Genomic DNA, 23,909 nt, shown 5'->3' with positions numbered 1-23,909 from the left:
TTTTTTTTTTTTTTTTTTTTTTTTTTTTTTTTTTTTTTTTGAGGACTTTTGGTATATCAGTGAACGATTGTTTCACACTAGATTATTATAAGTCCAATGCCTACAAACTATACTCCAATTAACTAGAGTCTTCCTTCCCTCCTTTGAAGGTCCTTTCCATGAGTCGTATGCATTGTTCATGGTTCTTGTTAACTTCCCTAGGCCATTTGAATACACAAAGATAGTAGTGAGGGACTCATGATAATACCGTGTTTCGGAGGCTCAACCTCCTGCCTTTGGAGAAAACAAGATTACTTCATTTGGCGAGTTTGAAGTAGGCATTCTCTTCAACTGTTTTCCAGAATTGTTTCTAGTGAATGAGTTTGTGGATTAATAGGTTAACAATTAAAAAATGAAGGGTCTATTAATGTTTTGTTTGTGATTGCCTTTCTAGTCTCTTTTGAGGCAATTAATGGGGTGTTCTTTTGATCCTTTTTTACTTCGCTTGGAGATTTATCTCCTTGGCCTTTAGATTGTGTTTGTTCTGTTACTTCTGATGCTGTATAAATGAAATATACAATATACATAGTTCCATCAGTTCCAAACAAACATTAATACACATTAACAAAAAAGTACAATTATTTAGTCATTTTTGGTCAAAAACCGAGGATAAGAGAAACCATTTTTATTTGTGACTATATGACGATTCAAGAAAAAAGAAAAGAAAAAATCCAAAAAAAATAATAACTATTAAATCGAAGTTCTATTTTGATAAATCCCAAAAAGTGTGCCAGGCGTGGATTGCATATAGGTTCAGGTGAGACACCACCTAATGCTTAAAGCAACTTTTTTGTTTGGATCTCGGGTTACAGATAAAAATTAAAAAGAACTCATCTTTAACCCATCTCACTCTTGCCTTTTGCCTCCAACTATTTCTTTCCTAACAATCTTTGTGAACCCAACTTCAAGAATACTCTCTCCTCCCTATGTTTTTCTTTTTTTTTTTTTTTCCTTTTGTTTTCTTTTTTCATTCATTCTAAGATCACGATATTAGTCAACAGGTCCTTGGAGAAGCATATGATGGGGTTCTAATGCAAGAAGTTGATGGCAGATTAGGCATAGAGAGCCTAAGGGTTCATAATAAGGTCTTCTTGGCTAAGTGGCTGTGACGCTTTCCTTGCGCGCTTGACTCCGTGGCACAGGATTATTGTGAGCGAGTATAGTTATCATCCTCATGACTAGTCCTCAAACAAGGCTTTCAAAGGCATTTCCAAGAACCATGGAAGACACTTTTAGATAGTTTTCCTTGTGCAGGATTATTGTGAGCAAGTATGGTTATCATCTTCGTGAGTGGTCCTCAAACAAGGCTTTCAAAGGCATTTCCAAGAACCTTGGAAGGCAGTGTTGGATAGTTTTCCTTGTTTTTCTTCTTGTATCCTTAGTGTGTTGGTGATTGGAGGGGTACTTATTTTTGTGTGGATAAAGTGGTTGGGGGATAGACCCCTAGACTCCGTTTCCGTTTTTCCTCGGTTGTACCTGTTAGGAACCACGAACATCCACAATGGTATGATATTGTCAACTTTGAGCATAAGCTCTCACGGCTTTGTTTTTGGTTTCCCCAAGAGGTCTTACACCAATGAAGATGTATTCAAATACTTATAAACTCAGGATCATCCCCTTGGCTTCGTTTTCATTTTTTCTCAATTGTACCTGTTAGGAATCACGAACCTCCACAATGGTATGATATTATCCACTTTGAGCATAAACTCTCCTTTGTTTTTGGTTTCCCCAAAAAGTCACATACCAATGGAGATGTATTCCTTACTTATAAACCCATGATCATCCTCTTAGTTAGCCAATGTGGGACTCCCTCCCAACAATTCTCAGCAGTACCAAACATCTTCTATGAGAAATTGTTTTGTGGCCACTTCTCTCATCTTGAGAACACTCTTGATCTTGGGTTTGCTACGGATATCATTAGCATCCTCACTTTGCTTTTCACGCAAAGTGAAAAATGAAGAATTCAAGAATTCAAACAAGGTTTGGCCCAATCTAGTAAGGTAAAAATATTACTAGAATTTTTCATTGATACGACATGCTGCTTTTTCCATTCATTCCTTTCAGGATCAGTCGCAGTCTTACAAACTCTACCGATAGTATGGACGAATCTGTTTCTTCATAGAAATGTGTAAAAGATGCTAGCCTCACTTAAAAGCCGAGTACTCTACCATTGAGTTAGCAACCCCAAAAATAGAAAAAAAATTTCTGTGTAGATACAATCGGAATCAAAATAATAAAATAAATTAAATTACACCACTTAATCAAAATATTCCAAATAAAAAAAACTTCTTATATCACACAAAAGTAACTTTTTGTATCACAGAAAATACAATGAGACCATCATGTGCGTGAAAAGCAAAGGTCCTGAAACGGAGATAACTAGCTTCATTTATACACGATCGGATTAAAAAAAACGGTTGAGGATGCTTCAATTTAGGTGGGGAGAGGGATTCTTTGGAAGGGGTCTTTTGCAGGGTGTGGAAGGTTAGAATTCTCAAGAAGGTGAAGTGTTTTACTTGGTAGATCCTGCACAAAAGGATTAACGTGCCGGATAGTATTTTGAGGTTTTCACCTGGGATGATGGGTCCGCACGATTGTATCCTTTGTAGAGTCGCGACTGAGGACTTAGATTCCTTTGGAGAGTTTTTATTGAAGATTTGTAAAGGAGACTTGGAAAATGTAGTAAAGGAGCATTTTTGCTTTCCTCCAAGGGCTAAGTTTCTATGCAATTCTATATAGTTTAGATTGCATGTTTGAAATTATTCAAGCTTGACATGATCGACCTTACTTGTGGAGTGATTCGAATCTCAATCAAGTGTTCTTGCCTTGAGATATTTGATCAACAAGGTAATTCAAATTTTACTTTCTCTTGGAGTGATTCCTTATCACTAGGGCTAAGTTTCCTTACCTTTTCCTTTAGCCATTATGGCTAAGTTTCTTTGCAATTCTATATAGTTTAGGTTGCATGTTTAGAATTGTTCGAGCTATACATGATCAATCTTGCTTGTGGAGTGATTCGAATCTCAAACAAGTGTTCTTGCCTTGAGATATTCGATCAAAAAGGTAATCCGAATCTTACTTCCCTTGTAGCGATTCCTTATCATTTGGTATCAAAGCTTTTCCTTGGGTTGATTCCTTATCATCTTGGCACAATTTTTTTTTTGCCTAGAAAGACCTCTTTCCATCTCCTAGTTCATTCTCTTTGTGTGTTGTTGTTTTGGTTGTGTTTCTGAGATCTGAGATCTTGGTTCACTTATGTTGCTCCTCTTGATTTTTCTTTGTTTCGTTTATTTATTTTTGGGGTTTTATAAACTTGTTTATTAGAATGTCTATAGATTGATCAATTTATTATCATTTTTTTTCACTTGATGGATCCTATGCTTCTGCCACTGTCTCGATGCGCCCCCCCCCCAAAAAAAAAAATAATAAGAATAACGATAAAAGTCTACTTTTCATGGGAATTTTGTGCTTTGTAGTTGAAAAATTGATGTGTTTGTTCTATTAATACTAATGCTTTTACGGTTTGTGTGGAAACGAAACAATGCTTTTTGAAGTTCACAATTTTTATCAACCTAGTTTTAAATGGCTAAAAGTTACTACTTTTCAGGTTACATGTGGAGCAGAGCTTGCTGTGTTATTCGTGGAGACGCTTGTTAAAGGGAAAGTTCCTTGTGATGATAATACACTTGGTGAGTTCCTTTGACGTGCTTGGCTGTATTTCTTTTATAAGAGATATTGAGGGTGTTATTGGGATGGATATGAGGAGTTGCATAATTGTAATTACATAGGAAGTTCTCAACAAAAAAGTTATGTACAAAAATTACCGTTGGTTAGACTGTTTCGTTAAATAGAGTGGGTTGTATGTTTGAAAGTTAACCGAATTTGGGATGACCCATTGTGAAACTTAGGAGGGAGATAGCTCTCTGAAAGGATATTGTATTGTAATTTCTCTTATTGCAATAACCTTTCAGCGTTGTTCTCTTATGATCTGAATTCCATTGTTTTCCCATTGCAGTTTTAGTTGCTTGTTATTCAGTATTTGCATTCCAATTTTCAATTTTTAATTTGAGATTCAGTTGTTTTTAGATTCAGTCTTTTGAGAGGTTTTCTTTATATAGATTATTTGCCTATTTTGGGTTGCTTTTATTTCCTTTGTCCTCTACTGTTTTTGTCTCTCACTTGCAGAATTTGTATCTTTCAAGCATTAGTCTCTCTTACCATTTTATTAATGGAAAATTTTGTTTCTTGTTAAAAACAAAAGTTTCTTTTTGATAACTTTGTCATTTGTTTCTTCAGCTCTTTCTTAGTTCTATTTGAGGATTAAATTGATAACCCAATATGGAAGATATATATATATACACACACACACACACACACACACTACCTTTAGTTGTCTACTGTTGCTTATGAAGTTGTAATGCTCATCTTTTCACAATTATGACAAACATTATGTTAGGTCGTGTCAGGAAAATTTATAAGAATTTCCCTCAGATTCCTTTGCCTCAACAATTGGGGGAAGACGATGATGTGCAACAGCTTTCTGAAGCACTTGGTGCTGCTAAAACTCGTGTAGAAGGATGTTCTTCCTTTTTGAAAGCAGCTTTAAAGTGAGTCATTGTTCATTTTCTTCCCAGTAATTAGTCATATCTACATTGGGAATATGCAAAATAAAAAAGAAAAATGAGTATCTTATTTTAAAACTGCGACTGTTTGAACTATATCATACATTCATAGTGATTAAGTTAGATTTTGCTGTCTCATTCAATCAGTTATGAATAATCCTTGTGTACTAAAAAGGAGAACATGCTTTCTACAAATCCTTAAATATATCAGGTGGTCTATGGAGTTTGGATCGCATAGGAGTGGATCTCCAGAAATTCATATCATGCTTGCTACATATGTATATTCTGAGTCACCAGAAGTGGTAGGTTTGACCAGAGTATCACTCTTTTATCTACTTGTTCTTTGTTTTATAAGAATTTTTGTGCTCTATGAGTATGACGAGTACATTTAAATGCAAATGCAGGCTTAATGTTACTTCAGTCTCTTTAGGGATAGAATAGTTTGTTACTTCAGTGTCTAATTTCTATCATGTCAAAAAATTTAGAATTGTCGTATCTGACTTATTAATAGAAACAAGATGTAGCATTTCGAGAATGATTGTTATTTGATTTTTTAGCTGGGCTCCAAAACCATTTTGATAATTTTCTTTGTAGCCTAGCATGACAAATTTTTCTTTGAGTATGTAATTTGGCAATGAGAAGTTGTACTGCTGCTGTAAGAATTTGCTGCCTTTTCAACCACTCAATATGATGTTGAAACGAGATCTAGGAACATGAGTGATGAAACTGTTGTTGCTTGTCCACCTTGACTGGTTTAATAGTATCTTCCAGTATTCTACTTGTTGCAGGACATGACCAGAGTATCATATCATTTTGTTCGAGGAAATAATCCCGAGATGTTTGCTTCTATATTAGTGAATTTTGTGGGCAAGGTTATCAAATCTTTCTTTATCTCTCATTTTTCAAGGATCAGTATACAATTTTCATTAAGTCATATTCATTGTCGTGGTTGAAGTAAGGTTTTAGTCATGTGTTATGCTAATTGCTCCCTAAATAATTATGTTCCTAAAGCGTATTTCTTTTTCTTCACATAAGTTGTGGCCCGTACACCTTTTACACCTTTTACACCTTTTAATAGTCATTCAGTTGAAGTACTTGTACAGCCATTAATCTATATTTTCCAAAGATAGTTTATAGTAATTTCTTATTTACTAATGACATGAAAGAATTTAAGGTTGATGAAGACCAAAATGTTGAGGTCGATTTAATGGAAATTTTGATGGAAACATTGATAAACATTGATAAAATATCAACGCTATTTTCGTAAAAAATAATAAAAATTACTTGTAACAATATGTTTAAATTAATAAGTAATTAATATTTATATTCATCTTACCAAAATTTTGTTAATATTTGCCACAACTTGAGCATAACTCATTTAGTTGATGCATATATCTTCAATCAAAAAGTTAGTGGTTCGAAACCTCACTCTTACATGTTGAACTAAAAAAATATATTTTGTTAATATGTATTTTTTTATTTTGTCAATTGTACTGTAGAATGGAAATATTGACATTATCATATATTTAAACCTCGATTGTAAGTAGTGGGAGTACATGTTTTTGGTGTTCTCTATTTTCCGTAGTAAAAATGATAAAAATTATTTGTTTTATCTTGTGAGCTATTGTACTTTGCCTAGGTGATCATTTTGGTATCTGTTTTGTTGTTCTATTTCGTGTAATTAACTGAGCCAGTGCATTTTTCCAACACTGCAGTGTTATCCAGGTGAAGATGATATGGCTATTGCACGGGCTGTTTTGATGTAAGATTATCAAAAGTCGTTTATACTTAAGACCACTTGAAAATTCTCGAATCATGGAAATTCTGAAGGGTTCAAGAATATGGGAGAAATCACGAATTAAAAATATGGACAAATATTTACACAGCAAATCTATTGAAAATTATGGAAATGTTATCATATGGATATAGTGTATAGGGTGAAGAACTTGTGTCCCAAGGGCTACATTATTATTTTATAAGTTCAATGGCATTAAAATGGAAAATAAATTAAATTGTGGCTATAAATTATGACACTTGAACTACTGGTTCATAAAACATGTATATAGTATGGACCTAGCAATGCAACAATGGAACATTGTTAAGAAGCCTCTGAGTGATGGTCCTTTTGCACATGTATTTTTTTTTCACTCCATTGGACGCTTAGAATTATATATCTGGAGGTGTTTGTTTGGTGAGGAATAGGCACTTGGATAGATACTTGAAGGTAGTTCAGGATGTTACTTATCTTTTTGCTTTCATATTGAAAGATTATAGAGGTTTTTTCTCTTCTTGAAAATGATAGTTTGCAATTGGTCTTTTACATGAGCTGCCATGAGTTGGTCTGGTGGTCAATAGGATTTTGTTAATAAAACAAGGCTTAGAGGAAATTAGGTTGAAGCTATGGTGGCCATGTAGAATTTCTCACTTATTTATTTATTATTATTATTATTCTTTTTAATCTTTTTTATATAAGAAAAAACTTTTCATTGATATATGAAAAGGAAGGAAAGCATTCAAGGTCACAAATTCCCAGTGGGAACGAAGAAAAAACAATACAAGAAGAAATAAGCCTAAAAAATACAAGGGAATAAAACAATGAAAAGTAACTAGCGATTGAAATAAAAATACAGCAAAAAATTTGCAATTAAGTGCTGCCACTCCAGCTGTAGTGCAGAAACTTTTTCCGGAGGAAAGTAGAACAAAGACACTAGGGCTTGAAATTCAAGAAATAAAAAAAAAAAGCAGCTTGAGAAAATGAAGCCAAGAATGTGTAACCATGAAAGACACATGGTCAAATGAGTTTTTTTCTTGAATAAAGTTTGAACATGTGGCAACAAAATGGTCTTTAATAACCTTGACTGTTGAGAAAATCCCATGATTAAAGTTTCTCATGCTAGAACGGTCTAATGTTGTAATATCGCCATAACGGAGGGGAAAATTTCTAATAACAAATATTCTCCTCTACTTTATCAAATAAGGAGACTAATTGTTTGGGAGAAATTTCTTAGCAAACCACCAAAGTATTGCCCTATAGCTTCGGAAAAAAGAACCTTTCCAGTAGCAAAGGTACATTATGAAATCCGTCCTCTGTAGCTATTGTTGAATCGATGCTCAATTTTCAAATTAAGATTACCAATAAGCATCCACTTATCATCAAAACTTATTCCCAATAAACCATCATCAATCTTTACCAAAACCTTGTCATCTATGAATGGATTTAATAAAATTCTGGACTGGAAATAATATTCTGAGGTGATTTGCACCTCTTTCCTGACCAAGCATCCTAGAAACCGCCCAGAGGGAATTGAGATTCATATCCACTATTTCCTTCTCTTTCCTTGCCTAAAAGGAAGAAATTACAGGGGGCTCTGCTTTCAAAAAGTCCAGACTTTGAATGTGGCATGGATTCTGTTTAGTCGCATTTGCTTGACTTCTGGAGGATAACTTACTTTTCACCGATTCTTCCTGTAACGTTGCTGCTTTCTTAGATTGATGAGAAAATTCAGACACTAAAAACTTCATCTCCAAGAGTTTTAAGCTAAAATCTCTTACCATTTTCCAAAATACAAGCCATCCTTTCTTGTCAAAACCAGTAGGAATATGTACAAGCTTTCTTCCCCTCGAGGAAGGCTAAACAGTACATTCAAAGTGACAACCATTGAATGAACAAAATCTAGACAGCCAGATGGTCCCAAAAATGAGTAAGCTGGCATAAGAGGAAGTTTGAAAGGATAACTTCTTGTTGTTAGTTCACATTTTCCGTGAAAAACTCAACATTTTCACACCAATGTGGAAATCAATATTACGTTTGCAATAACTCATTATTGCCATTGAACCAAAAAATGCAAATCAATCGACTTTGAATGATGAAATCTTGATAAGAAAAGTCCTTGAGAATATCAGACTAGGAGAGCTGACGGGTGGAAGGTTGAACTGAGAAAATGCAGGCAACAGTAAGAGGGTAGGCGTGGTTGTGGTCAACAGTGAGGTGGTATGGGGCGGAGGAGGAAGAGGGGTTGCGATAAAAGAGAAGAAGAATAGGAAGTAAAAAAGAAGAAAAATAGACAAATGGACAAAGGCAGTGAATTTTATGAAATCTTCGGGGGTGGGTGAGGAAGAATGGACAGAAACAACGCCAGAGGCTTGAATTGGGTGAAGAGGGTTGAGGTTGGGGGTCAGGGAGGGGGAGTGATTATGGTTTAGGAAAAGGTGTGGAGGCGGCCTGAATAGGGTTTAAGAAAAGGATCAGAGGCAATGCAAGAACGGATGGGGAAGGTGTGACGGTCGGAGGCGATTCTAGTGCTATGAGGTGTAGCGGTTTTCTTTTGCAAGCTAGATTTATGCCTGTAGTCACTTAGGATTTAATATCTTACCAGTTACCTTGACAACCAAATGCAATAAGGTCAAATGATTGTATTGTGATAATATTTGAGGTGCACGAAAGTTGCTCAGACACTCATGGGTATTAGGAGAAAAATCCTTTACATGACAATGCAAGGCTATTCTTGTGGGCTCAAGGATAATTCTCAATCTCATCCTGAATTCGAAAAATTAGAGATTTGGGGGGAGATCAAAAGTAAAATATTCTTGTAGGGTCAGGATTTTGGAGGGACATCATCTTAATTGAGCATGTCATTTGAAGTCATTTTACGTCTTTGAGCTTTTGTGTTGACTGCAATGTTTGTGCTTTGTTGTTTTCCTAATGGGCCTTCTCATTTGATCCTCCTAACCTCTGAACACTGTGTCCCTCGTGCTTGGAACTTTGAAAGTTTTCCTACAAAGATTAAATGGAAGTCCTTCAAGTTGATAGACAAAAATCATAGAGGAATCGGAGTAAGAATTGTTGAGTTCAATAAAGTTAATATTTACATCATCTCCATCCATTGGAATTGTGATAAACTGGCTTTGTGAAACCTTCCAGCTACTTTTCTCTACTTCTCTCAACCAAGAATTGTTCAAGAAGCTAAAAAACATTTTTTTTTCTAGGATAACAAGTGAGTAACTTTTGTCAAGTTGTCAAGCATGAAAACTGCATAGTCTTGTTATCTCTGTTTAAGAGAATAATATTGATTTGCCTTCTTTCTACAAGCTGCTTGTACCATGACTTGTTTGTCGTTTAGAGGCGAATTTACAATAATTGTCTTAAAATTAAAGAATCGTCGACGAAGTTCCTTAGCTTCCTAGTACACCCTTAACCCTTCACCCTTACAAGGCCATTTTAAGATATGAAAATAGAGACCAGCTTGCATGTTCGCAAAAAGGTTGGAGATCGAGTTGATGTATTTGATCTTCTTTTTGAATTTTGAAATGTGAGCAAACACTTTAATCAGTTGACATGCCTCCTTATTGAAATTGGATAACAGTTAGGAAAAATCCATCTTTTTCTGTGGAACTTGGAGACTTCCAACATTATTCCATCCTCTATAAGCAGCAGACATACCATCTTGGAGATATGTATGTGAGGTCAGGTGCTAGAACTTCAATTGAAAATTCTCAATAGGAGTCCAATCTGTTTGCTTGCAAGGGTTCGTGGATACCTGTCGATCATAAACATGGAGTGAGGCCTTAGCAAGTGGGAAGGCAAGTAGGAAATTTTGAATGCTTGGCCATGCCATTGCCTTGTTTCTGCCTTTGGATTATAACCACCATTTCATTCACTTCATTTCAAACTTTCTGGGTAAGATGGGGCTGCGGGTACTGGAGGTTTATTCTTTTCCTGGAGCATCTCTTTGTGAGAGGTTGATTGGTTCCAATAAGAGAACTCTGTTTATTGTCTTCTGATGAGATGAGTACGCCAGCCTTCATTATGTAATAGTTTGCTGATCTCTGCAAAAAAAAAAAAAAAAAAAAACCCATATTTGTTTATTAATTTTTCCAGCCAAGGGATGTAATCATCTCAACAGATTTCACAGAAAAATTCTTTGTGAGAGCAGGGGTCTTTTGTAAGGGTGCTGAAAGATGAAGCAAGCCATTGGAAGGAGTTCCATGCAAGGGCAAAGGAATGGGAGGAGTTTCTGACTCGCTCAGTGATTTTTGCTCTGCTTTCTCATGAGAGTTCAAAAGCAATGGTGAAGGATTTACAATCAATAGAAATGGATGGAGTAGTTCCAAGGCGTTTGTAAAGTGGCGACAGCCAGTCACTGGAAATGGTGGTCAAAAGTTGAGGCGATGTAAAGGTGGTTAAGCATGGGAGAAGGAAGAGGAGAGAGCATAGCGATATTTGGTTTGAGTGTGGACAACTTTTGAATGATAATTTATCACTATATGCATTGATATACTTGATTGAAATTCAGATATTGATGTTGGAATCAATATTTAAACTGTCAGTTAGGACGGATACATTTAATGATATAGCTATCTTATTAGTTTTAGTGGCCTCCAACTTCAGTCAAAGATAGAGTTTATATTTTCCCGAACTATCGGGATAGAAGATGGGATCCAAAACATAGTAAAAGACTATGAAAGGAAGCTTTTTTTAAGGACTTGAAATTTTTGTACATTCAATGTGAGAGTGCAGAGTTGTGTGGATACACTAGCTTCATCTCTGTCAATGTATCTATATGGAATTTATTTCAAATTTATATGGTTATAAAACGAGTGAAATGCATTTGTTTTTGTGTAGGTACTTGTCTCTTGGTAATCTAAGGGATGCTAATCGTTTAATTGATGAGTTAAAGAAGCACGAAGAACGTGGCGAACTTGAGTTCCCTGATTCAGAATTGATTGAGTTTATCATATATCTTTTGCTGACGTAAGTCCATTTACTTCGTTTTGAATAAACTAGCCAACAAAATATCTACTTCAGCAGATGTAAAGCATCGAGTGCGAACCATGATGGTAATAAAATCAATTTAGTGAGAAAGATTAGTTCCTTCTTTGTTTCTTTCTTTTTATAGTCATTGTCTTAGAACTGTCAAGTAGTATTACATTTAGCCTTGCTTGCTGGTTAAATTTTTAGTGACTTCTTCTGGATTCTGTTCCCAGCACTGCGGTTGCCGGTATATGCTTTCTATGAGGGGTTATACTTTATGAGCGAACTTAAAATATGGCTTTGCAGGTTGCAAAGAGATGCCTTGCCTCTTTTCAACATGCTGAGGGCGAATTACAAGCCAAGTATTGAGAGAGAACCTGCCCTAAATGAGGTGCAACTCCTGCATTTGTTTGAGATGAAGTTGTGGAAAGTTGGTTGGTTTTAAATAATCGGATTCTAACTTTAGCATTTTGCTTCAGTTTCTTGATGAAATTGCAGAGAAGTTCTATGGAGTACGGCGCAGAAATCCCTTGCAAGGGATCTTCGGAGACTTCTTGAAGGTGATTTTTAGTGCCTCATAAACTTTGTTCCACTAGATGCTCGACTTTGGTATATTGACACATTTAATTTATTTACATCAAAATTGAACTATAGTGAGATTTGAACCTTAAAGTGTCTGTATCAATGAAAAAATTATTTGTTTTATTTACGAAAAGGAAAAGAATCTGACCATAGATTGTGCAGATGATGGGCTGATTGATGAACGGCGGATAGTGAGGTGGTACCAGTCAGCTTCCTGCTACTGTTGTTGACTTGGGCAGTTTATTGGAGAAGCACATGTTTTGGACTTGTATCTAGTACACTTATTGCTGCGTAAGTGACCTTTTTTTTTCCCTTAAACATTACAGATATATCTCTCTCGTGGAACGGGTAATTTGGTTTGGCTGGATTTTGGGAGTAATTTCTTACCGCTTGAGTTTATTTCTAGAAACAACATTTTGGATTATATTCATATTAAATACTAATAAACGTGAGAATTTTGGTAATATTTATATATTTTCAGTACGTTGCTCGCAATTACAATTGGATCAAAAGTTCATTTTATCCTTAAAGTCCCTCATGAGAAACTATGTTTACATCGCCCAATTTGGTAAAGTTTTCAAAATAGTATGCATATTAAATCGGCTACAAAAAATCATTCTCACCCATGCAAATCAAATGACAAATCTTCCTAGGCAAGAGTTCATAACTCACTTATGATTAAGATTGAGTCATGAGCATATTAAATTGGTTACAAAAATCATTCTCATTCATGCAAATCAAATGACAAATCTTCCTAGGCAATAATTCATAACTCACTCGTGATTAAGATCAGAGTCATGATAATTCGTGAAATATTAATCTTTTTAATTATAGATTTATAAAGGGAGATTAAATAATTTGTGGTGGATACAAACCGATTGTATATGATACTTTTATTCACATTGTGTTATTAGGTACCAAACCTTGTCCATTGACAAACATTTTATATTACTTAAATATGATCTCCTCCATGCCAATTACACACTAATAAACCTCACAATTTTCCAATAATGATAATATTAAATGGTAAATAAAATAATCAAATCATTATTAAAAAAATTAAATAAACAATGAGGAGGCGTTAGACATAAAACTCCAAGTTCATAAACTACTCGCTCTATATTAAAATCAAGTCAAATATGATCCATCTATAAAATATTAATTAACGAATTTATAAATAGAGATTAAATATTTCGTGATTCAATTTTATATAAACTCATCGTATAGGATGCCTACACTAACATGTTTCCACGTTAACAATTTAGATTAAATCATTTGTAACAATTACAAAATGGGTCGTATTAATACTGTTACCTGGATAATGCACTAAACTTTATCTATATATCATAAACCTTTTAGGTTATTATTTGAACAAAATTCTTCTCTATGTCAACCACATACCCTTCAAAATTATACTACTATCATACCATAGATAATATTAAATTGCAAATAAAATAATCAAAATTTTATTAAAAATTAAATTATCAATTTGAAGCTTTAGAGCATAAATCGCAACCATTTTAAATGCATGGAATAATATCAGAGGAATTAGACCACATTGCGTGAGCCTAGATAGCGAACAACTTATGAAACTTAGGAACATCGGAAAGTAAGTGAACTTACTGTTGGAACACCTACAAATTATGTTGGATGAAATTATCTATTGCACAAATAACACACCACTAGTGGCCATATTATTAATTTGTGATGCATGTACTTTCATGTTTGCTTAAGTCTCGCATCATGATATAACATGTATGCCTATATGATCATGAATTACTTCTCCAATATGTTATATATAGCGTGCACCCCAAAATTATTCACATTTTCTTTATTTTCCATCGATTTTTGAGAGCGTGAGCATGCACTAGCTCATAATCAAGTCTAGGGGGTACGTTAACGGTCCCACCTAATAAGCGCATGTACATGTATGTAATATGTGTGTAAAAAAATACTATACATTCGACTCTATCCATTAAAAAAAATAAAACTCAAGAAATAGTTATAAATTTTATGTCTTATTAGTCTAAAATTCATATGGTAGAGGATGCTTAATAGTATTTTCAAATAGTCATCTTTCATTAACACTTTTCAAGTAAATGTAAGGGACAAATGCAGGTTCTGCTAGGGAGGCCATGGAATGAATACTTTAAGAAGTTTCATGCTTTTATAAACTTCGGGCTTCCACGTCAAAGTCAAAATGAGCTATAGTATTGATTCTTTTTTGCTTGTTTTAATGTCGGTTGGTATTTCAAATCCTTTTTTAAAGACATCCTGAGAAGAAGATGCATTGTGGATTGACCTATAGTGTGACTTGTCAGATACATTGGGTCATGACATTCATATAGTAACGGTCATATATTAAAAAAAGTTGGGTCATTACAATACCTAAAATCCAAGTATAACTCAATTGATTGATACATATATTTCGGCGAAAATGATATATGCTTAAATTGGGAGTGGCATTTGAGAATTGCACTCGATTAAGACAAAGGAAGGAAGAGAATAACTTTTGGTAATAACGTTACAGATTCAAAAACACTGAACTAAAAACAAAAATTCCTAAAATATTGTCATTCCTTATAAAAGTTCCTAACTCTCCAGGCCCATGAACGAGTTAGTGAGTTCTAAATCGTCGTGATTGCTAGTTCTTGAGATGGCAGAGATGAAGTGGACGGTGCAGATTCATTCTGGTGGGTGTTCATCGCCTGAAGGGCAGGAGGGCTGATGACTGTCATTTGCATGGCAACGTGATCAGAAAGATGGTTCCTCATTTCTCTATGCTCTTGACATAGCGCACACCAATGCATGCAGCAATGCACCAGACATGGATCGCATGGAGAGTTCTAAGAAGGTACACCAAATATTAGGGCTTACTAAAAACCTAACCATAATTTTGATAAATAACATCAAAATACCAACCCAAATAAATAATTTCAATCAATATGTAGGTTCATTTTTTGAATTGTCCTCTTTCGGGGCCTAGCGAGAACCATCACAATCTGCCATGATTCATTTTTTGAATTGTCCTCTTTCGGGGCCTAGCGAGAACCATCACAATCTGCCATGATTCATTTTTAGAAATGTCCTCTTTCGAGACCCAAAGAAAACTGATGTGGGATCTCACAACCCACCTCGACCTCGACCTAGGTCTGACCTGGTTTTACCTCGATTAGGTCTGACCTGGTTTTACCTCGATTAGGTCTGACCTGGTTTTACCTCGATTAGGTCTGACCTGGTTTTACCTCGATTAGGTCTGACCTGGTTTTACCTCGATCGATTAAGTCTGACCTGGTTTTACCTCGATCGATTAAGTCTGACCCTGGTTTTACCTCGATCGATTAAGTCTGACCTGGTTTATTCAGTCTGACCTGGTTTTAGCCCTATTCAGTCGATATAGATCATATAGATCATAGCTCTGGGACAGAACAGATCTATTTGGGCATAAAAGAAGTGTCCTCTTGGGAGAGAGAGAACGATGTGAGATCTCATAATCCACCCCTGTGTCCTAGCTGTTCTCATTAACACTCATTTCCTTCTCCAATTGATGCGATCTCATAATCCACCCCTGTGTCCTAGCTGTTCTCATTAACACTCATTTCCTTCTCCAATTGATGCGATCTCATAATCCACCCCTCTTCCAGGCCTAGTGTCCTGGCTGTTCTCATTAACACGCATTTCCTTCTCCAATTGGTGGAGACAGAGAGAACAGAGAGAACCGATGTGGAATCTCATAATTCACCCTTCTTCAAGGCCTAGTGTCCTGACTGTTCTCATTGACACTCATTTCCTTCTCCAATTGATGTGGGCCGTCTAGCTCTGATACCATTGGTAACAGCCAAGTCTACCATTAGCCAATATTGGCTCTTTGAGTTTTCCTTTCGGTCAAGGTTTATAAAATGCATGTAGAAGTTTCTACACACTCATAAAATTCCTACACACTCATAAAGAATGTTTAGTTCTCTTCCCTAATTGATGTGGGATCTCATAGTTATTAGACACAAAATTAAAAGTCGAGAAAGAATAAAGAGAGAATTAAAAGGTTGTGTGTGTGACCTTAAGATGATATTTCTTCTGCAAGGACTGGCGAAACAAACCAGTATAGATACCACACATCCACCAAGCAAACAAGAGGCTTTCAGATATCAAAAAAGAAGTTTGGGGATCAATGCCATGTATAAGTGCCGTTGCCGCCGCCACTGCCATTCCTCCTTCCACACACATTGCATGGCAAACACATGCATTTTGCCACGGTATCTCTTCTTTCAGTGTCTCTACATTTTCCCCAAACAACACACATGGGCACAACATCCCTCTCCAGCCTGCACCACATCAAAACCAAGCCCCTATTTCATTTATCATTAAAGCCCTGATACTAAGTTAGCCCATCATCATTTCTTAAATTTTAATAAAATGGTAGCAACTGTCTTACAACTCTGGGTATCTTGAAGACAACCAAAAATGCCAGTGGTCCAATCTTCATCGGCTGGTGGCTGATAGCTTTCCGGCAGCGGCTGCCCACACTCCTCACATCTATGAACAATCAACTGTTTGTTGCAAGTCATTGTATATCAATATTCAACACACAATTTCAAATGTTGATAGTAGAAGAGAAAAAGAAAAGGTGACCTGAGGCACTTGAATAGGCTGATTCAGCTCTCCAGGGGTAATATCCTCCAATGGCGCCTGATCTTTTGTCAATCTCACATACCTTGATTGCATATTACCGTCACCCATCTTTCTCCAAAATCAAAACAATGTGCCAAATCAAAATCTTCAACCAAGTTTTGTAACCCTATTATTATTTTGTTAATATTTTCATCCTATGAGGGTAATGTGTGGATTAACAAATCAAAATTGGCGTAGAGAACCCCTTTTGTGGAGGTGTAAAACTCATTGGTTTTGTAAAGTCTAAGAAACTCCCAGGGTTTTTGTTGGAAGTGCAGAAGATTTTAGGGTTTTTATTACAATTTTGCAGAGAAAAGGGTGAGTTTTAAGAGCTAAGAATTGTCTAATGGTGATGGAAACTAAAGCTTTCTTAAATCAAAGGCATGAACACCATGCTAAATATAGACTCTGGAATAAGAGAAATTTTGGAACAATAAACCATTGTTCCCTAATTTTAGATATTGACTATACTAAAGTTTTCAGAACAGGGATTTGATGATTGGCCATGAGAGGCTTTCGGAATTCCAAAAATGCTTTGGTAAAATTTTTGAGAGGTTGAAGAAGGGAGCCAAGGGACAGGATAGGACTACACAAATGTAACAAATGCTGAGTAATTTGTAAGGTAAAAATATACACCAAATTTTAAGAGGATTATATTGGTTTAAGGGTATGATTTTGGGCGGCTCGTGCCCAAGTCTTGCACGTCATAGTCAAGTTGGGTCTGTAATGCTGTCAATAGCAAGTCTTGCATGTCATAGTCAAGTTGGGTCTGTAAAGCTTGCAATAGAGAGGTGGGTTGGCTGGTCTCCAATAGTATCTTATACAGTGGTTTTGCGACGGGTTGACTTTCTTCAACAAGACTGCATTTTTGTCGAACATTCGGAGAAACGAACCTAGTAACTCTACTCTACTGTCTTCTTATGTCATTTGACCAAGATTGATAATATTAACTACATCAGCCGATGTTGATCGTTGTTATTGAATTGGAATATGATGGATCTTTTTCCTTGGATTAGTACGGATGATCCATCACCAAACTTTCGTTGAACTTTGCTTGAATTCCGGTCATATGGTTGTTCGGTCTGTTATTCAAGTACCACATATTGGTCTCCACTTGATTTTATTTTTTTTCTTGAAGAGGTTTGTCATAGCCTACTCTTCAATGAATGTTAATAGGTTGGAGCATCTTCTCGGGCAACATCACTGTAGGCTCATGGTCATGTGTGAATGTGATGTTTGCCTCTTCATGCACTTCTTGTTCCTGCACTCCGCCACATAGTTCAATATTTTCACAAGAGTAATCGTTGATCATGCTCTTGTCCTTTTTGCAGGTTGACATCATAATGGGTTTATGAGATATTGTTACGACCTTCTCTATTGCCATGTATGAAGTCACAAGCATAGAATGCCTACGACCTTTGCTTTCTATGTTGTAGCCCCTGCATCCCTTTCCACTATTCATCGTCATTTCATCTCCTCTAATGACCTTGATTTTTTAAGCAATTAGGAGATTCCCCTGTGTCAAGATGAACTCCAAGTAAATTCCTGATTTTTAAGCAATGAGGATGTTACCTCATGATAAACTTTAGGTTAGTCCTTAGTCGCGGCTACCTAAATCAAGATGAGTTCGAAGATAACACTTGATTTTTAAGCATTCAAGATGCTATCTCATGGTAACCTTTAGATTAGTCCTTGATTTTTAAGCAATTGGAGGCTATCCTAAGTTAAGGTGAACTCAAGGATAGCCCCGGATTTCTAAACCATTATGATTCTATCTCATGTTAAGCTTTAGGATAGTCCTTGGTTTTAAAGCAATTAGGAGACTACCGTAACCTAAGTGGAGCTCAAAGTTAGCACTTGATTTTTAAACAATCAGGTTGTTATCTCATGATAAGCTTTAAGCTAGTTCGAGATTTATAAGTAATTAGGATGCTTCCCTAAATTAAGATGAACTCCATGTGATCCCTTAACTTTTAAATAATCAGGAGGTCATCTCAAGAACATGTATGAAGTAAGCTTAGGACACGCCTATACCCTAAAGTACCCTAGCCTAAGAATGCCAAAATATAAAGAATGCTAAGAACAAATAACCAAGGTAAAGAAACACATAAACCTCCTATGGTACAATATGTTCATGACTCATATTGCATCACTTGCAATGTAAGAAACCTTATATGTAGGTTCCAGACTATGCCACTTCGAAAGTATGAAACCTTGAATGTAGGTATTCAGACTATGACACTTGGAATGTATGAAGCCTAGGGCATAGGTTTTTAGCCTTCAGTGTTGACTATACTGTTTAGAATGTAAGAAGCCTTGGTTGTAGGTTTCAAACGGTATAGTAGAGAACAAATGAAGTCCTTGATACAGGTTCAAACTACATGCTTGGAACACATGAAGTCTTGGACATAAGTTAAGACTATGTCGCGTGAAACACATGAAGCATTTGGCACAAGTTGTCAGGTTCATGTCCAACCTCATAAATCTGAGGGGGATTGTCTTAGGGAACAAAATGAGAAACAAGAACAAGAACTAAGGGCAAGAACCAAGAACAATAACCAAGAATAAGGATTAGGGCATGGATCAAGATCCAAGTTCTCAAAACTCAGAACCTAGAACCTTGGAACTAAGCTCTTAGGCTACCAAGATTAAGAATTTAGAACTCAAGACCAAGGTATTTGGGGAAAGATCATGACAAGAACTCATAACTCAAGAACAGAACCTAAGGGTCTAAGTTTTCAGGTAAAAAAGAATATGACAAGAAAGAGTATGGTACCTTAGCACACTTACGAATACGATTAAAAGCCTACAAGTAGGCTACTTAGTAACTTTTTGTAGCCACTTAGATTCTCTCATATTTTTTAGGTGACAAGAAGGGGTTGGTTGAAGATAGATGCAGAGATCTGGAGCAGGTGCTATACAATATTTTAAATTGTTTTGTTTATCGTCGAATGTATTCAAACTTTAATTTGAATTTAGAAGGCATTTATGTTTTTGTTTTAAAACATGAAAAATTTGATTCACGAAAAGATATGAATCAAACCCTTACTTCTTCCTTGCAACACAATCTCGAGGTTCCATAAAGAAATGGAGGGGAGAAAGCCATGGTAGAGTTGGAGAAACCGAGTATTAGGGCAAGGAACACACGTCGGTGAAGTTCTTCCCCTATTTTGAGGAAGAAGAAGACGTAGTCGATTCAATTGAGCTGACTACCAACACAAACCTAACAGAACTGTGGTTTTTTTGAAATTAAACCCAATCAAACCAGTTCCAAAGAAACTAAGGATATCAAAATAATATAGTTTATTTTAAAAAAGAAATAATTGAACTTTAGATAAATTTATTACATTGCTTCGTTAGAAATAAAAATCTTAAATTATGCAAATATACATATATAATTATTATAAGCATGTGTGTTTCACGTGAAATGGAAAAATAACCATTTTTTGCTTCAAGCGGAGAGATAAATGGACCAATGAAATAACTCCCCAACTGCTATACGTTGACTAGCTGTACAGACAGCGCGTGGATAACACGTGGCATTACCTTAAAGCTTGGTTTTCCTGTACGTGTTCCTTCTGCCACCACATGTCATTAGAATATTTTAGGCAATATTGATTTCCACGTGTTTGACACGTGTACCTCACATTATAATATAATCTTTTTTCTTTTTCCTTTTAACAAATATCTTTTCCTAGTCACCCACAGAAATAGTTAAAACTATTTAGATATGAAACAATAACGATACACACAAAATATCTTCTCATTCGAAGAGTTTAAATATGAAATTAAAACCCCATAAACTTAAACCATAATATAAAATACTTATCTCAACTTTATGAATATATAATACATGTAAATACTTTCATATATTTTATTATTTTTAGTTCACTTTTAAAAGCATATGAAAAATTGATATTAAAAAAAGATGTAAAAAATTAATAGTCATAAAATTATGGATTTAATTAATAGTCGAAAGGGTTTGGAAATAATTATGAGATCAAAATTTTGTATGATCCTAACTTTCAAGGTAAAGGTCCCAGAAAAAATACGTCAAATAAAGATAGAAGATAAGAATGTCAGGTTATCGACCCCTAATAGCTTTAAATGTATCATATGTTCACTAGAGCTCTGGTTGAAGGCTAACGATTCTTTCCTCCATTAGTAAGGCGTCTTTTTTTAACATGTTTTATTCTAGAGAGGAAAAAAAAAAAAAAAATCCACTCCATTTCAAATTCCATTAATATTTTCTCCAAACATTATTATTATTATTATTTATTATTATTAATATTATTAGTATTATTAGTATTCCAATTTCAAGCATTGAAACCGACCACCGTCCCTCTCTCTCTCTCTCTGACTTTCTCCACGACCGAAACACAACGCACAAAATGAGTCAGTGTGTTCCTAATTGGGACCTCTCCGCCTCCGCCGCTCCTCCCCCCTTCCACGCCAACTCCACCCCACACGACGTCGTTCCCACGTACGCTCTCTCTCTCTCTCTCTATTATTTTTTAATGTTTTTTTTTTTCTATTTTATTTTGGATTTTGGGTTTATTTATTTATTTATTATTTTTTATTTTTGTAGGTTTGAGTATGAAGTAGCGGAGCTCACATGGGAAAATGGACAATTGGCTATGCATGGGTTGGGGTTCCCGAGGGTAACCGGGAAGATTCAGTACGGCGGCGGAGGAGGTGGTGGTGGTGGTTGTAAGAATACGTGGGATAATAAACCGGCACGTGCGAGTGGCACGCTTGAGTCTTTAGTGAACCAAGGAACATGCCATGGTGAGATTATTGGTTTTAACGGCCATTGTGGTGACGGCGGTACCGATTTAGTGCCGTGGTTTTCCGACCATCATCGACAGACATCGCTAACGCCGGCGGCTATGGACGCGATGGTGCCGTGTGAAGCCGGCAAGGCGCCGGCGGAGTCGAGTGATATTCGCGTGGCGACGCGTGTGGAGAACGAGAAAGGTAGGATGATTCACGAGAAACAAGGGAGAGTGATGGCGCGTGTGGTCCACTCGAGCACGGAATGGAGCGGGTGTCGGAATCAGATGAAGGTGAGTGGAAACGCCGCCAAGTTCGGCGGCGAAAGTGGGAAGAAAGTGACGTCGGACACTCGCGATAGCGATTTTTCCGTCGTTAGGGGAGGCGGCGGAGGGTTGTCCGTCACTACCGCCAGGTCACAAGATTCGATGAATAATACGAGATCCGGCAAAATATGCATTAAGACCGCCACCGTTACCGCCACCGCCACTGACGACCGTGACTCCGTCTGCCATAGCACACATGAGGCAATATTTATTCTTTTTCGTAACAAATTAAAATTTAAAAATGGAAATTATGTTGTTTTTAATATTAATTTGTGACAATAACTGTGTTCAGGTGGAAGAAGAAGACAGACATAAAGAGAATCCAAAATCATCCGTTTCTACTAAAAGAAGTCGAGCTGCTGCAATCCATAATCAATCCGAACGGGTAACTTTTTTTTTTCTTTTTCTTTCTTTTTATGGTAAATCTTTTTATCTATTTTACTTTAATTTTGTAGAAAAGGAGAGATAAGATTAACCAAAGGTTGAAGACACTGCAAAATCTGGTTCCAAATTCCAATAAGGTACCTTTTACTTTGTATCATATCGTTATGGAGAATTATGATTTCTAAAAATAGTTATGCACTTAACTTAACTATGTCAATATATCCCTCAAATGTCGAACAAATAGAAAAATGTAGTAAAAAATGACTCAAGTGTCGAATAACTTATGTATTTTGTTCTTTGTTCGAAGACTCCAAAGAAAGAGTTGAGCCTCTATTAAAGGAAGGGTCTATAGTGGACTGAGAAGCCTAAAACAAAGCCTGAGAGCTTATGCTCAACATGAATAATATTGTACCATTGTGGAGAGTCATGATTCATAACATAACTATATTACTTAATTGTTATTAGACGAACAAAGCGTCGATACTGGACGAAGTGATCGAATATTTGAAGCAATTACAAGCTCAAGTACAGATGATGAGCAAAATGAGCATGCCAATGATGGTGCCCATGGCACTGCATCAGCAGCTCCCATTGGCATCGTTAATGAGCCCGATGGGGATGGCGGGTATGGGAATGGGTCTAGGAATGGATCATTTGAACATGATTGCCAATCGCTCCGCCCTCGCCGCTGGAATGTCTCCGCTCCTTCACCCCACTGCCTTCATGCCCACCGCTGCGTGGGACAGAGGCACCGCCGATCACATCCAACCTCTTCCGACCGACCCCCTATCCACATTCCTTGCATGTCAATCACAGGTCAATATTTAATTTAATATGATTCATCACTATTATTGCATCATTTAAAATACACTGTGTGTGTGTTTTGTTTGCAGCCGATGGCAATGGAAGCATATAACAGAATTGCTATGATGTTTCAACAACACTCCTCCATGGCGGGCGCCTCCAAGAATTAATTCATTCATCTTCTAATTATCTTAAAAATAAAAAATAAAAAAAAGGTGGTGAGTGATTAATCAATTTTATCAGAAAAATAATAAAAAGGGTAAATGTAAAAGTAGAAAATGAATATTACTTTTTGAGTTTAGAGTTTATTTTGGAGATATTGAATTGCTTTAGACGAATGAAATTTTTTTCTAATAAACTTATTTTAAAAATTTAAAAGAAAAAATTGAAAGAAAGTTAAAGAAAATAATATTCGCTCTTTTTTTCTTCATTTTGGATCGGAAAATAGAAGAGTTGCGTGAATCAAAAATACAAGGGAGGTTCATGGCCAAGGGTAAAGATGCCCGAGTAACAGTTATTTTGGAATGTACTCGTTGTGTTCGAAACGGTGTTAATAAGGAATCCGTGGGGATTTCTAGATATATTACTCAAAAGAATCGACACAATACGCCTAGTTGATTGGAATTGAGAAAATTCTGTTCCCGTTGTTACAAACATACGATTCATGGGGAGATAAAGAAATAGATCGAACCAGTGGACTCCATCTAATATATTGGGTAAGAATGGTCAACTCATTGGTGTTGACATGATCGAGTAAAAAGGGAAGGAAAGCTGCTGAACCAAGTATCAAACTTTTCATCCACTTACCTTTCTTATTACTAATTTTGGTTTTGACTTTCTGTTTTTAGACATTAAGATTCTATTCTAAACTAATAATCGAAGAACAGAATTGAAAAAAAGTATAAATCATAATAATAATAATAATAATTGTTATAAATAGGAAGAAGGAAACAATGTTTC

The 23,909-nt window shown here is 36.0% G+C and overlaps 3 protein-coding genes across 3 annotated transcripts in view; 2 read left to right on the top strand and 1 right to left on the bottom strand.

Annotated features, from left to right (window-relative positions):
- LOC111494247 (Golgi to ER traffic protein 4 homolog) overlaps nt 1–12,466 on the top strand; it is a 14,918-nt gene extending 2,452 nt beyond the window's left edge. Inside the window, exons 4-12 of the mRNA XM_023144142.1 lie at nt 3,647–3,728; nt 4,496–4,646; nt 4,873–4,963; nt 5,450–5,533; nt 6,377–6,423; nt 11,284–11,412; nt 11,719–11,803; nt 11,892–11,972; nt 12,157–12,466. Coding sequence (XP_022999910.1) covers nt 3,647–3,728; nt 4,496–4,646; nt 4,873–4,963; nt 5,450–5,533; nt 6,377–6,423; nt 11,284–11,412; nt 11,719–11,803; nt 11,892–11,972; nt 12,157–12,168 — 762 coding nt within the window. The 3' untranslated portion in view covers nt 12,169–12,466. The remainder of the gene's footprint in view (nt 1–3,646; nt 3,729–4,495; nt 4,647–4,872; nt 4,964–5,449; nt 5,534–6,376; nt 6,424–11,283; nt 11,413–11,718; nt 11,804–11,891; nt 11,973–12,156) is intronic.
- Nucleotides 12,467–14,536: 2,070 nt separating this feature from the next.
- Nucleotides 14,537–16,731, bottom strand: LOC111494527 (cell number regulator 6-like). Its single transcript, XM_023144476.1, has 4 exons — nt 16,624–16,731; nt 16,427–16,541; nt 16,051–16,316; nt 14,537–14,840 (listed from the first exon to the last, which is right to left on the bottom strand). The coding sequence occupies exons 1-4, from the start codon at nt 16,729–16,731 to the stop codon at nt 14,622–14,624; spliced, it is 708 nt and encodes a 235-aa protein (XP_023000244.1). The 3' UTR covers nt 14,537–14,621.
- Nucleotides 16,732–20,985: 4,254 nt separating this feature from the next.
- Nucleotides 20,986–23,257, top strand: LOC111494858 (transcription factor UNE10-like). Its single transcript, XM_023144850.1, has 6 exons — nt 20,986–21,145; nt 21,251–21,962; nt 22,054–22,146; nt 22,217–22,282; nt 22,611–22,961; nt 23,039–23,257. Exons 1-6 carry the CDS (start codon nt 21,054–21,056, stop codon nt 23,117–23,119), a joined length of 1,395 nt encoding a protein of 464 aa, XP_023000618.1. The 5' UTR covers nt 20,986–21,053; the 3' UTR covers nt 23,120–23,257.
- Nucleotides 23,258–23,909: the final 652 nt, after the last annotated feature.

The sequence above is a fragment of the Cucurbita maxima genome, unplaced genomic scaffold (assembly GCF_002738345.1).
Source record: "Cucurbita maxima cultivar Rimu unplaced genomic scaffold, Cmax_1.0 Cma_Scf00020, whole genome shotgun sequence".
NCBI classification, from domain to species: Eukaryota; Viridiplantae; Streptophyta; class Magnoliopsida; order Cucurbitales; family Cucurbitaceae; genus Cucurbita; species Cucurbita maxima.
Note: the sequence above shows the minus strand (reverse complement) of the source record. Positions and strands in the feature narration are given on the sequence as shown.

Excerpts from the sequence above, each read along its gene's own strand:
- LOC111494527 (XM_023144476.1), bottom strand. The coding sequence starts at position 16,731 with ATGGGTGACGGTAATATGCAATCAAGGTATGTGAGATTGACAAAAGAT. Across the intron at positions 16,542-16,623 it reads AGCCTATTCAAGTGCCTCAG|TTGATTGTTCATAGATGTGA; the intron begins GTCACCTTTTCT and ends TGCAACAAACAG. Across the intron at positions 16,317-16,426 it reads TCTTCAAGATACCCAGAGTT|GCTGGAGAGGGATGTTGTGC; the intron begins GTAAGACAGTTG and ends GATGTGGTGCAG.
- LOC111494858 (XM_023144850.1), top strand. The coding sequence starts at position 21,054 with ATGAGTCAGTGTGTTCCTAATTGGGACCTCTCCGCCTCCGCCGCTCCT. Across the intron at positions 21,146-21,250 it reads CCACACGACGTCGTTCCCAC|GTTTGAGTATGAAGTAGCGG; the intron begins GTACGCTCTCTC and ends TTATTTTTGTAG. Across the intron at positions 22,962-23,038 it reads TCCTTGCATGTCAATCACAG|CCGATGGCAATGGAAGCATA; the intron begins GTCAATATTTAA and ends TTTTGTTTGCAG.